General features: G+C 41.6%; 1 protein-coding gene across 1 annotated transcript; it reads right to left on the reverse strand.

Annotated features, from left to right (window-relative positions):
- Positions 1 to 12,422: 12,422 nt before the first annotated feature.
- On the reverse strand, positions 12,423 to 13,133 carry LOC21405294 (probable membrane-associated kinase regulator 6). The gene is made up of 2 exons (XM_024163250.1): positions 12,542 to 13,133; positions 12,423 to 12,430 (listed from the first exon to the last, which is right to left on the reverse strand). The coding sequence occupies exons 1-2, from the start codon at positions 13,131 to 13,133 to the stop codon at positions 12,423 to 12,425; spliced, it is 600 nt and encodes a 199-aa protein (XP_024019018.1).
- Positions 13,134 to 13,848: the final 715 nt, after the last annotated feature.

Here is a 13,848-nt window from a genome sequence, read left to right on the forward strand (position 1 = left end):
TCGCTTCTTTGTACTTGTTAAAAGTTTCAACATCCTTACGCTTTGGTAAATCTCTATATAAATCCCTCTTGGTCCTAATAGCCTTTTGAACTTCCTCACTCCACCACTAGGTTTCTGTTAGGATCCTGGTTGAGTCTCACATTGTTAAAGTATGGGCTTAGCATGTGGGTTTATAACCACTTGAGCACCATCTCCCTACAAGCTAACTTTTGGGGATGAGTTCTATCCAAAGGTAATAACAATTGATATCAGAGCATGCTCTTCTTCAGGCCCACGTTGCGGGAGGGGCGACCTGGAAAAGCCAGAGTGGGCCATCCAAAGTGGGCCGCCGTGGACGTCGGTGTCGGAAGCGTGGTGGTATGTTAGGATCCTAGTTGAGTCCCACATTGCTAAAGTATGGGCTTAGCATGTGGGTTTATAACCACTTAGGCACCCTCTCCCTACAAGCTAGCTTTTGGGGATGAGTTCTACCCAAGAGTTATAACAATTAAATTGGTAAGCACCAGCTGGAAATAGTAAGATTCAACAGAAAATGCGAGAAATCTAGAGAAAGGTAGAATGAAAGAAACGGTTTGTATTAATACTGGATTTCCCAAACACCAATACAGATTTGCATGGATTTTCGAGAGGTCCAGCTCTCTCCCCTTACCAATCACTTTCCCAAAAAAAAAACACAAAAGACACACCCCCAATCTGACCCCCCTTTTATTAACAAAAGGAAAAGACTCTAGTACCCCTGCATGGCCAACACCGCTAACACAAATATTACTGAAGCCTCATGTCTCTCCAGCCCACAAACACGTCACCCCACGCCTATTGCCCCTTCTTAGCACGTCTGACATATGTAAACCTGACTGGGGGCTTATCAATACCCCCTGCCCACAGAGTCACCTTGTCCTCAAGGTGAAAGGAAGGAAATTGTTGTTGCACCACCGCATAGGGTTCCCAAGTAGCCTCGAAGACGGGCAACCCCTTCCATTTTATCAACACCTCTAGCTGTGCGCCCCCAGCAACAGGGCCCTGGCGCAACCCGAGGACTTCATCCGGTTCCACCATGAGCTCCAAGTCATCTACTAGCTGCGGGGGAAGCGGAGAAGTTGCCACCGAAGTGAGCCGGGCGAGCTTCAGCTGCGAGACATGGAAAACTGGGTGGATGACGGCCTGGTCGGGAAGGTGCAGCTTATAGCCCACAGCCCCAATGCGAGCCAGAATTCTGTAGGGCCCATAATAGCGCGGGGCCAGCTCCTCGAAAGGCCTGGACGCCAAGGAGCGATGCCGGTAAGGACGCAGCTCTGTGCACGCTCCAGATAACGCTTCAGTTCAGCCAACATATCATCCCGATTCTTCAATTGGAGCTCCACGGCCGAGCTAGCTGTGGTTCCCGGCAAGTAGCGAAGTAAAGAAGGGGGTTCTCGTCCATATACCACACGGAAAGGAGTGGTACCAATGGACGTGTGGTAAGCCGTATTATAACAATACTCAGCCCATGCCAGCCAGCGAGCCCAGTGTTTGGGCTTGTCCATTGTGAAGCAACGCAAATACGTCTCCAAACACCGATTTACAACCTCCGTTCGCCCGTCGGTCTGCGGGTGGTACGCTGTGCTATACTTTAAGGTAGTCCCCTGTAGTTTGAATAACTCCCTCCAAAAGTGACTCATGAACACCATGTTACGGTCGGAGACAATTGATTTAGGCACCCCATGAAGGCGGACCACGTCGCGGATGGACGCAGCAGCTACTGTTGGGGCCGTGAAAGGGTGTTTAAGGCTAATGAAATGGGCGTATTTGCTCAACCGGTCGACCACCACCAAAATTGTGTCTGCACCCTCCGATTTCGGAAGGGATTCGATGAAGTCCATGGAAAGGTCCTCCCAAATCATTTCTGGAATGGGTAATGGTTGCAAAAGTCCACCCGGAGCCAATGTCGAAGTCTTGTATTGCTGGCACACTACACAATTTGCAACGTAACGGTGAACATCCCCTTTTATGCCCTCCCAATACCATGAAGCGGCAATCCGTTTGAGCGTCTTCAGCACCCCCGAATGACCTCCCACGCCACTGTCGTGGTACTCTTTCAAGAGCAAGCCGATAAGAGGGGAGCCTTTAGGCAACACCAGGCGGTCCCGGTACAGCAGGCAGCCCTGCACCAGAGAATACCCAGGCCGCGCCATGGGATTCTGTTTAGAGTCTTCCGCGATAGCTCGCAGCCGGTCATCTGCGAGGACCTGTGCATCCACATCCTCCAACTGCACGACATGGGGCAGCGTCATGGCTAGCAAAACGGTTTAAATCCACACGGGATAAGGCATCGGCCGCTTTGTTCTCCAACCCGGGCTTGTACTGGATCTCAAAATCAAAGCCCATTAATTTAACCAACCATTTTTTATGCTCTTCACTCACCATGCGATGTTCCAGAAGGAATTTTAGGCTGCGTTGGTCCGTGCGTACCACAAAGCGTCGCCCCAAGAGATAATGCTGCCACTTTTGTATGGCGAAAACAATTGCCATGAGCTCTCGCTCATAAACCGACTTCACAGTGTGAGCTTGCCGGAAGAACATGGCTGTAGTAAGTGATGGGACGCTGTTCTTGCATGAGAACCGCTCCCAAACCATGGCCCGACGCATCCGTCTCTAGTACAAACGGCTTTGCAAAATCGGGCAAAGCGAGCACGGGCACGCTGGTCATCGCCTCTTTGAGCTTATTAAAAGCCACTTCAACCTCCGCTGTCCAATGGAAACTATCTTTTTTCAGCTGGGCGGTCAACGGCCAAGCCAACTCCCCATAGCCCTTAACAAAACGACGGTAATATCCCGTCAACCCCAAAAACCCACGCAGCTCACATAACGTCCGCGGGACCGGCCAACGTAGCATGGCTTCGACCTTGGTCCTGTCCGCCATAACCCCCTCCCCCGATATAATGTGACACAAGTATTCCACTTGCCTGTTCCCGAACAGGCACTTCTTCTTGTTAGCATAGAGTTGGTGGGACGCCAAGATCTCCAAAACTCTCGCCAAATGCTCATGGTGTTCCTCCCAAGTACGACTATACACCAGAATATCATCAAAAAATACAAGAACGAACCGGCGTAAACAATCGCGGAATATGGCATTCATAAGGGCCTGGAAAGTAGCTGGGGCATTTGTCAAACCAAAGGGCATTACGAGGAATTCGTAGTGCCCCTCATGGGCCCGGAATGCCGTCTTGGGCACATCCTCCCTCCTCACCCGGATTTGGTGATATCTCGATTTCAAATCAAGCTTGGAGAAAATCGGCGCCCCGTGCAATTCATCGAGCAGCTCGTCAATGACCGGAATCAGGAACTTATCCGGCACCGTTACCTTGTTCAAAGCCCGGTAGTCCACACAAAAACGCCAACTACCGTCCTTCTTCCGGACTAACAAAATCGGGCTGGAATATGGACTTGTGCTCGGTTGTATAATTCCCGCTGCTAACATCTCTCTTACCAACCTTTCGATCTCCCCCTTTTGAACATGGGGATATCGGTATGGTCGTACATTCACTGGAGCCGTGCCAGGTTGCAACGTGATGGCGTGATCGCGAGCTCGTTGAGGAGGCAACTCGGCTGGCCACTCGAATACGCGATCATATTGCTGTAACAATCCCTCCAGAGGTGACGGCACTGGGTTCAAGCCCTCTCCTGCCGCCACTTCCAAACTACCGAGCTCCAACAACACCCCCGACCCCTCTTCCCGAATGGCCTTCATTGCCTTTAAGGAGACTAAGGAATTGCATAAGCTCGGGTCTCCCTGTAAGGTTACTGCCACGCCACCCATCCGAAACCTCATGGTAAGCGTCTTCCAATTCACTTGCATTCCCCCTAACGTTTCCAGCCACTTCATTCCCAGGATTACGTCGGCACTTCCCAATTTGAGGGGAAGAAAATCCTCCATAATCTCGATGTTCTGCAATTTCAAAACCACCCCCTTACACAGGCCCTCACCTTTAACTGTGAACCCCGTGCCCATCAGCACTCCATAACCGTTGGTCGGCCCTTGGGGAATGGCCAACTTCTCCACTAGGTCGGTAGAAATAAAATTGTGGGTTGCCCCACAATCAATCATCACCACGACCTGCTGTTGTGTAATTCGACCCTTCACTTTCATAGTCTTTGGGCTCGCCAACCCCACCACAGAGTTGACTGAGAGCTCAACCATCTCCTCAATTACTGGTTCCTTGGGTCCTTCCTCAGTTACGTTTTCCTCCTCCCCATAGCGTCCTTCAACCTCATCGTTAACTACTAAAACGTGCAACTCCTTGTTCTTACATCGATGCCCAATTGAATATTTTTCATCACAACGGAAACAGAGTCCTTTTTCTTTCTTTTGTTGCAATTCAGAATCAGTCAAACGTTTGAAAGGAAAAGTTGGTCTGGGTCCCGGAGGTCTTACCTGTCCATGAATAGGCCGTGGGATTGAAGGGAGCTGTGCATACATACTCTGGCCATAGACCGGGGCTGGATTCCGAGTAGCACTCGGATTTCCCATTATCCTCGCTGGCCGCAACAGCAAGTTTCGGTCCTCCACCCTCTAGGCGAGCTCCATGATTTTCGCTAATCCACCGGGCCGCATCATTCGCACCTCCGCGCGTATATCCGGTTTGAGGCCATTGATAAACGTGCTCTCCAGCACTTGCTCCGGTACCCTCGTGAGAGGTGCTGCGAGAACCTCGAATAAGCGTCGAAACTCCCGGACCGTCCCCTCCTACCGTAGTGCTAAAAACTTCTCGCAACTCGAGCCCTCCTGAGTCAACCGAAAATGATCCAGCAAGTTCGTCTTCATCTCCGACCAGCTTCTCATGGGTCGTCGTCCCTCCTCCCACTGAAACCAAGCTAGCGCCTCTCCGTCCAACGCGACTGCCGCCGCGGACAGCTTCTCCTCTTCAGTCAAGCGATTTAGGGTAAAGTAGTGTTCCGCCCGAAGGATGGGTTTCCCCCCTCGAAGATTGGCATCTCTAGGCGATGAGAAGGAAATTCCCCTTTTCGAATCCCCTCGCGGCCTCCACTCGAACCACCCTCCATTCTCTCCATTTCCCTAAACGGTGTCGCCGACCCCGTAGGCGGAGTGGGTACCGATGTTCCCCCTTTTTTCCGCCGACGATCCCAGATCTGGTAGTATATTTGGCTCCTTTGCCTTCCCCCTGTCCATCGGTGGGACCTCCTCTCGTACCGTCGCCTCCATCTTCCTAAGGGCCTGCTCCAGACGTTCGAGGCCTGTAATCTTTTCCAAAACCAATGACAAGTTCCTTTCCACCAATTCCAACTTCAGAAGTCCCCCTTGAACCTGCTCGATCCATTCCTCCACCGCCGAGATCCGCGTGTCCACTGTCTCCGGTTGTGCTTCACCCACACCTCCGCCCTCAGCCCTGCCTCCTGTTTGCTTGTTGTTCACCATTCCCAGATCGAGATGCTCTGATACCAAATTGGTAAGCACCAGCTGGAAATAGTAAGATTCAACAGAAAATGCGAGAAATCTAGAGAAAGATAGAATGAAAGAAACGGTTTGTATTGATACTGGATTTCCCAAACACCAATACAGATTTGCATGGACTTTCGAGAGGTCCAGCTCTCTCCCCTTACCAATCACTTTCCCCAAAAAAAACACAAAAGACACACCCCCAATCTAACCCCCCTTTTATTAACAAAAGGAAAAGACTCTAGTACCCCTGCATGGCCAACACCCCTAACACAAATATTATTGAAGCCTCATGTCTCTCCAGCCCACAAACACGTCACCCCACGCCTATTGCCCCTTCTTGGCACGTCTGACATATGTAAACCTGACTGGGGGCTTATCAGTTTCTTTCCCAGGGGGGCCTTTACCTCTAGATTCTCCTAGTACCTCCTTTGCCACTTTTCTAGTGCAGCTGGCCATGACATCCCACATAGTATTTACATTACCTACATATGACCAAGTAGCCTCATCTAACAACTTCTCTTTAAAGGCCAATTGCTTTATTCCCTTAATTTGCCACCAACGAGTTCGTGGGAGGTGGTTTATCTTAATCCTTTTATAGCAAAGCTTAATGCTCACTAAGATTACTAACCTATATTGGGTGGCTAGTACTTCTCTAGGAATTACTTTACAATTCTTACAGACGATCTCTATACCTGGTGAGAAAATAATATATATATATATATATATATATAGAATATATATGAGCTTCACTGAGAGTTAATTCCACTTATTAATTTTAAGAGTTTGAGTTGCGTGTTTCTTTTTCCTTTTATATAGTTGGGTGCAAATGCAATTGCTTGCAGTTATAAGAATTTACTGCGGAGGGAAGATAAAGATAACCTGAGAATGCTTCTTGAAAAACAAAAGCATAAGCTAGTGAGAAAAATATTTCTCTAAAGAAGTTAACTTTTCTTATTTGCCTGCGTAATTTCTTCACAATATATAATCAATATTTTTTCCCTGATTAAACGGTAGGTGACGCCTGAAATTAGTTGGGAGCTGAATAATGGCCGCAATCGGGGTGAAAAGGAGGATGAACGTATGTCGATTCATATCCTTTTCTTATTTCAAGTGCTTGTTTTTGTTTTATATCAAGTTTCTTATCAATTGAACTGAACGTAATGATATTTATTGTATTAGTTTTTCACATATGATGGTCTGTCTAATAATTTAGTTCTCCCGTTAGATTTAATGAACAGATAACTTTTGTCTCCTTTACTTCGTATTACTTTCGTCTATTTCTGTGATCAATAAGACTATTGAAGAAGATAGGTTTGACATTCCAGACGTACCTATGGACGAGGACTATTAATTGCTTGGTATGTATGGTATTTGCTTATCTTACAATTCTTATGTTTTTAGTCTAAATATTTTGAGTTCTTGTAAACACACTATTTTGGGTTCGCAGGGTTTTGACAGTTCTCCATCCTCATAGCCAGAAAGTGGGGTCAAATTCATCCTCACATGAGCACTCATTTTTTGGAGTTTGTGCCTTTCTAGATTGATGTTTCCATTGCAGACTGATGAGTGGTTACAGAATTGTACAATGAAAGTATACGTGTTTTCATGCGCGACGACAACATTTTTGGGCTTTAGCTTTACTTTGTTATGTGTTGTTTGTTTTTTTTTTTTTTGGTTTTCTTCTAAGAAAATTGTAACTAATAGCATGGTTTTAAATCTTAATGCTAGTAACTAATATATTTACAATCGTTATTAATAAATAGCATGGTTCTGAATTCTACTAATGGTGAACAACATATTTACAACTTTAATGATAGTTTTAGATTCGGAACTAGGATCGGGCCATTAGGGCTGGTGTCTAGGGCTAGAACAAAACCAAGATTCAACATCATGATCGAGGTCTAGGATTTGAGTTTGGGCACGGAGTCGAGGTTTGGGATCGACACCAAGGTTGGGTTTTCGCATCAAGGTTTAGATTAATGACATTGACTTTGAAGTTTTGAACCAAAACTTGGATTGGGGTCTAAGACCAACCTTGGGTTCGAGGTTCAGCATAGACACTTTCAGACCAATACTGGGCTCGGGTTTTGGAACTTGCACTAGAGTTAAGGTTTGGGACTAAGGCGGGGGTTGGGGTCCAGGGCCGGGACGAGGATCGGGATTGGGGTCTAGGTCCACAACTAGGATCAGGGTTTGGGACCAATATTGGAGTCATGAACTTGTGTTCATCACCAACATTGGGTTGGGGTTTGAAATTGTGACCCGGGTTGGGGTCTAGGATCGAGGTCCCTGACATTGGACCTGAACCCTAGACCAACTATGGCCCTAGTACCAGACCTCGACTTTAGTTGCGGACCTCCACCCCAACCTTGGTCTGATACCCTAACCTTGACCTCGGTCCTAGTCCTAAACTTTGACCTTGACCCTGGGTCAAGTCTTGGATTCCGATCTCAACTCCAGCCTCAATCCCAGTTCCGACTCTGGCCAGTCACGGACCCTAACCTCAACCCTACGCTTGTTCGAAACTCGATACCAATCACGGGCAGCCTAGTCACAAAGCCTAACTCATGTCCCACTCAGACACCAAATTCGACTGTGGACCTTGGTCCAAATCTAGGAGTTGGGTCAGGTTGGTCATGGCCTAAAGTGTATCTTTGAAAAGTTCAGTGGTAAAGTGTTGTTTTTAATAAGACACAGCCAAACAATGTATTATCCCAAACTAAACACAATATAATATAGTGCAGCAAAATGGCTCTAAGGGGGCTTCTCTAGTGTGTGCAACTATGCTATTCAGTTCAGGACCTTTTTTCTATTACTTGTACCAGCCAAGAGTTTTTATATTAACCATGTTGTAATACCAGTCTTGTCATTCAAGTTGTTTTCAAGAATATTCAATACAATTTATATCAATTTCCTGTTCTTTTGATTACATAGCCTGATATGGGTATATGAAATCTCCTTTTCTTGAAACTCAAAAAGCATTAGGGATATATCATATATGCAACTAACATGCAGGTCACACATGGGAATTTATTGGTCCCCATTTGGTCACTTTACGACGGATACTCGAGTGTCATCATGTTGAGTTGGTTCTATACTAGTCATCTGAAGTTTGACTTTTGTTATCAAGAATAATCATCCCAGAATTCTATGGTTCTTTTTATTCCAATGCTAAAATCTCTTGCTGTTTTAGTACATGAATCGCTGTCCCGAAACGGCTTGTGCCGTTTCTTTCGGACATTGCATTGCTTTCAATGGTAAAAACATCGACCTGTGGCGGACATTTCCGACATGAACCGCGTAGCAGTGTCGTTGGTCCCCAGCTTAGGTAACTATCTTTGCAAAAGCTTCAGTTTCTTGGTGGGGTTGGCTAGATTCTCTTCCTCCCTGAGTTGTCTCTTTTAGCATATATATTTTATCGAGGGTTTTGGCACTATAGATTTTAACTTGGTTCAGTAATGAGAATTTGGTCTAACGGTCTTAACATAAATATCTCACGTCTTAAAAATCAAAGTTCCACGTTTTTACCTTGTATTTTCACTGATGTCTTTGGTTATTGTGTTTTTAATCTTACGTTACAGATTTAAGGTGTGAAAATACCATTTTAACTCACCTCAGGACACCTTTAAGTTTGATCAATTTAATGAACCTCGTGGTTTAAACGGTCTTTCTACACATTAAGTTTTAACTAAATTTTGTTAAAAATGCATGAAATTAAAAAGCACAAGGAATGGTCATGGCATTTGTAAAATTACAGAGTAAAACGTGCCATTTTTATAAGAAACAAGGAAGATTTTAAGTGTTTCTCCCCATATTTTTTGGCCGATTAGTCCCCAAATTTCAATTTTCTAATAGTTTTATTTCTTATTCCTAGAAAGACGAGTCTAACGCATTATAACTCGAAATTTAACAAAACCAACCACACGACTTGCAAAACACTGAACTCTTGAAGATCTTCAACAACAATGAAAAGACAATATTTTGCACCTTGTTATGCGACTTTCCATGGATTATTTTGAGTTATTATGCAATGAGCATGTTATCTTTGTTAAATTTTATAAATCCATCATTAATTTTATAAATAAAAACTACAACTATCAAATGGATCGTGTCAACTTGCGTGCTGTGGAAAGAAAATATAATGATAATAGTAAAAGAAACTTTGTTAAGTTCCCTTTTGGTAATCATTTGTGTGCTTTCTCAAAGGACATAACAAACTACAAGACGATAAAAACGCACTTTTAAAATCATTCAAGGGGGGGTAAATGAAATAGAATTATTCCAAATAATTAAGCTGATCTGGTACTCCACTAATCGATATCTGCAAATCAGGATTTTGGGTCATGATTATTGGAATCTAAAACATCTTCCTTACTAGCTAATCTTGATTAGATTTCCTTACAAGGATGCAATTTTCTTATCTCATCACCAAAGACTCAGCATCCTCAATAATTTGCACTACGTAACGTTCATAATATGATCAGTCACATATAGAGTTCTCTATTTAAATTTTAAATAACAATAATTTGCCATTAGCAAAATAAAAAAAAATACAATAATTTGCACTACGTAACATCCATAACATGAGCCACATCTAGAGTTCTCTATTTAATTAATAATAATGTGGCACCTGTTAATTGTGTTCTCTTTAGTCTTTTTTTTATTATTGTTCTCACCTATTCCCCCAAACTTTAAGATCATTTTCATTTTATATTTAAAAGTTTAAAAATTCTCACTTTATCTCTCAAATTTTAAATTAGCCAGTCCCACTAAACTGTCATTGTTAGAATGTTTGTTAAAAACAAACAGAAAAATAGAGAATTAAGCGCAATTAAGTGAACTTTTTTCGTTTGCTTTTTAACAGAAATTCTAATAGAAAATATTACGTAAGACAAATTCAAAATTCAGGACTCGTTCAGTTCGTTGATTCGAGTTTTCAATTTATGCTGAGATGTGATTTTATGTGAGAGGTTTTTACTATAAAAGAAAAAGTTAGATGTGACTTTTTGTGAGAGCTTTTAACTGTAACAAAATTGAAATTGAAAACTCGAATTAGTGAAATAAACGAGACCTCAATGTGCAAACTAGAAGCTTTTAAAGTTTAAGGCGGAGAATGACACTTCGGAGACACATGGTGAGTTTTTTTATATATAAAAAAAAAACAAAACAAATATTGGGTAGATTCCTTTTTCCAATGTAAGAGTATGAACACTATGTTTGGAAATTAGCCATTGCCTCATTGTATGTTTCACAAACGAAGAAAACATCAATGGCCCTGTAGATTAAGCCATGTTGACTAAAGAACAAGGTTGGAATGGCTGGTAGCGGAGACAGACAAGGATGTTGTACGGCCCGGAATGTTGGTCCCAGTTGGTTGACACTGATTTCTGTAGGCGAACAACTAAACAATGAATTTTAAGTGGTAGTGACTTTCAATTGTGATGTTTTGTTCTTTTTATGAGAAATTCCATATATTACAAAAAACACAAAGGGAAACAATTAAAAGGAACAGTTATTGGTTGTCATAGGGTCGGTTATGGCTTTAGTCCTAGCATGTTGTGTGTCCTTGTTCTCATTTGACAACCATTCTTACACTACTCTCTCTCTACCTTCCATTAATATGTTGATCATGTGTATCCTTATCATGAGAAATCTTTTGGCTATTTCGTTTTGATCACTTTGTACACAAGAAAAAGGGAGACAGATAGAATCAATAATTGAGTACTTTTTAAGTTTATTGTTTATGGGGGCCATGTAACAAAATCTATTGAAAAGATGGAAACACGTTTGCTAAATTATTTGCTATGCGAGTTGAATACAAATTTGAATATTTAGCATATTGTTACTAATGCTATACTTAATATATCAAATTTGGCATGTGCTTGCTATCTTAGTGTGAATTTTGACACCAAATGTGGCCTATATGTTCTAAATATTGGTATTTGGTTGTTTATGAATTGATGAATTGGCTTTCCATTTAATAATTTATAACATTACCCCTTCCTCATATAACGCGGGATCGCCCTTCCAAACATCTCATCCCATGTCGTTTGACCTAGTCGTGCAATATAAGTATTTTCAAATTATTCAAAAAATAAAAAAGTTTTCTTTTACAAATTCTAAAATTAAAAATTTATGACAAATACTAGATATATTATTCATAATGTTATTATGCATTGAAGTACACAAAATTTCCACTTTTTTCCACAAAATATAACATTCGTACTCCCGCTGAAGATGGTATAAGGTTACAAATATTAACATGAAACCAAAGCAACACAAAATCATGAGATATCTCTTTAGGATTCCTACCACAACCTCAAATTAGAGCTGGCTTGTTTCATAAGAAGTACTGCAAGAAAAGAAAAATAATAATAATAATAACAAAAAGAACATGTAAGGAGCATGAAAGAACTTCCTTATTCATTTCTAAATATGATGGCTTGTAACGCATAAACTGGCCAGCCATTATTGATTGATTCTTCATGTAGGGGATTCCATATCATTCCAACTTCCAAGCATAATATGATCTCGTGACAAAGTTTCTTAACGTCATTAATTGAAGATATTCTTTCTAATTACACACATTAATGGCGTGCCCACATAAGAAGCACATGCAGTACTTGTGTGTTTAAGCACATAGTGAAAGAGGGTGCAATGTTTTAATTGTAAAAGGAAGACAAGTAGAAAGACATCTTATTTCTTATCCACACAAGATGAAGACAACAAATGTAATATTATTATTAAAAATTCATACAATTTGGCGCCTGAATTTTCACAGCTATACACCATAAAGAAGCTTCTTATATATCCAGCTCCTTTACAAGACAAAATTAGTATTATACAAGCACAACCAAGAAGGAGAAGGCTAGAGATGTGGGACAAAGAACAACTTGACCACTAGCAAATTTCTTAACTTTGCCATGAATTTCCAAGATACCCTTCAAAGCTAATTTCGTCTTCCTTTCTCTTTCATCTCTAAAAATCATTTACCTGGAAAAATAATATGCATATAGTTATATGACAAGAACAAAAAAAAATCTCTCTTCATCGAATAACAGACTTCAACAAAAATATTTAGGAATTCGATATCGTTGAAAGTACCTATTGATCTTTTGCAATGAAGAACTGCTTCATAGATTGAGCTCTCAATATCATACACTGTGCTTGGACCTGGTGAACTGCAACTACTCCAGCTCTTAACTTCAAGTGTTCTTCTATCAATATCATCAACCTTTGTGCTTTTCTTCGAACCCCCCACGACTTTTGCCCGTCGAGTTCTGATAAGATATCCGAATATCTTTCGCAAGACTTGCTCGGATAACAACCTTCTCCGCCTTCTAAAGAAGCAACAAGAACAGCCCATCTGAACATCCTGATCAGTGACGCTAGTTCTTGGATCAGATAGAGAGGACAAGGCGAAAATATCGGAATCTGTTGTACTCTTACTACTACTGCTAGTAGAACTAGAGACTCCTCCATTAATGGGATCCACAAAGACGGGCTTGATTAGGCCATCAGAGAAGAGTTCATCAGCGTGGACAAAGTTAACGGGAGATTTATCAGAAATTGAGGTATCAAAATCGAAGCTGTTTGTGTTGGATTTATCAAGGACTTTTATCAAAGAGGGTCTTGTGTTTGACAACCAACTGTCTGAGAAGCTTTCTACAGCTAAAGGCCGAGATGTTGTTTCCATAGAAACTTTGAAAATATAGTAAAAGTTTGAAGAGGAAAATGAAAAAACCAACTAGCTTGTGTGTATATACATATATATATATGTGTGTGTGTGTGTGTGTGTGTATACATATGTATGTATCTATGTATGTATGTATGTATATTTGTTGTGTGAAAAAGGCACACGTGATTGGCTATCTTCAAGTTAGAAACTCAACCAGTGTTATGATGTCTGTGAGCGAATACATTGTCTATTCTGTCACGTTCATTCAGGAGACAAATGGAACAAAATGAGCAGCCTTGACAATGGTATTTTTGTCTTGTTTTCAGGATTTCCCTATCTTAGTTAGTTCCACTAGTTTTCTATTTATTCTTGATAATATATACTGTAAACATATAGTTGTGTGTGTAATAATTCGTATTATAGTATGTTCTAGATTCCATTTTATAATATTCGCTAGATTACTTTGTAAAAAGAATTACAAAACAGACAGATATATGTGCTTGTGTGATCGAAATATTTTAATAGCAATTAATTGAAGGATTATTGTGAGATCCAAGATTTTATTCTACGCTTTAGCACTAATAAATTAGATATTGTAGGGATAACACATCCAACGCTTATAAAATAGGAGTTCTTTGAGACAAAAATCTATAATATTTATTTAGTTTATAATATTAAAAATAGGATAAAATTTATAAAGATTTTATAAGCCTTGGATGTGTTAATATTTAGT

Source organism: Morus notabilis, unplaced genomic scaffold (assembly GCF_000414095.1).
Source record: "Morus notabilis unplaced genomic scaffold, ASM41409v2 Scaffold594, whole genome shotgun sequence".
In the NCBI taxonomy this organism is placed as follows: domain Eukaryota; kingdom Viridiplantae; phylum Streptophyta; class Magnoliopsida; order Rosales; family Moraceae; genus Morus; species Morus notabilis.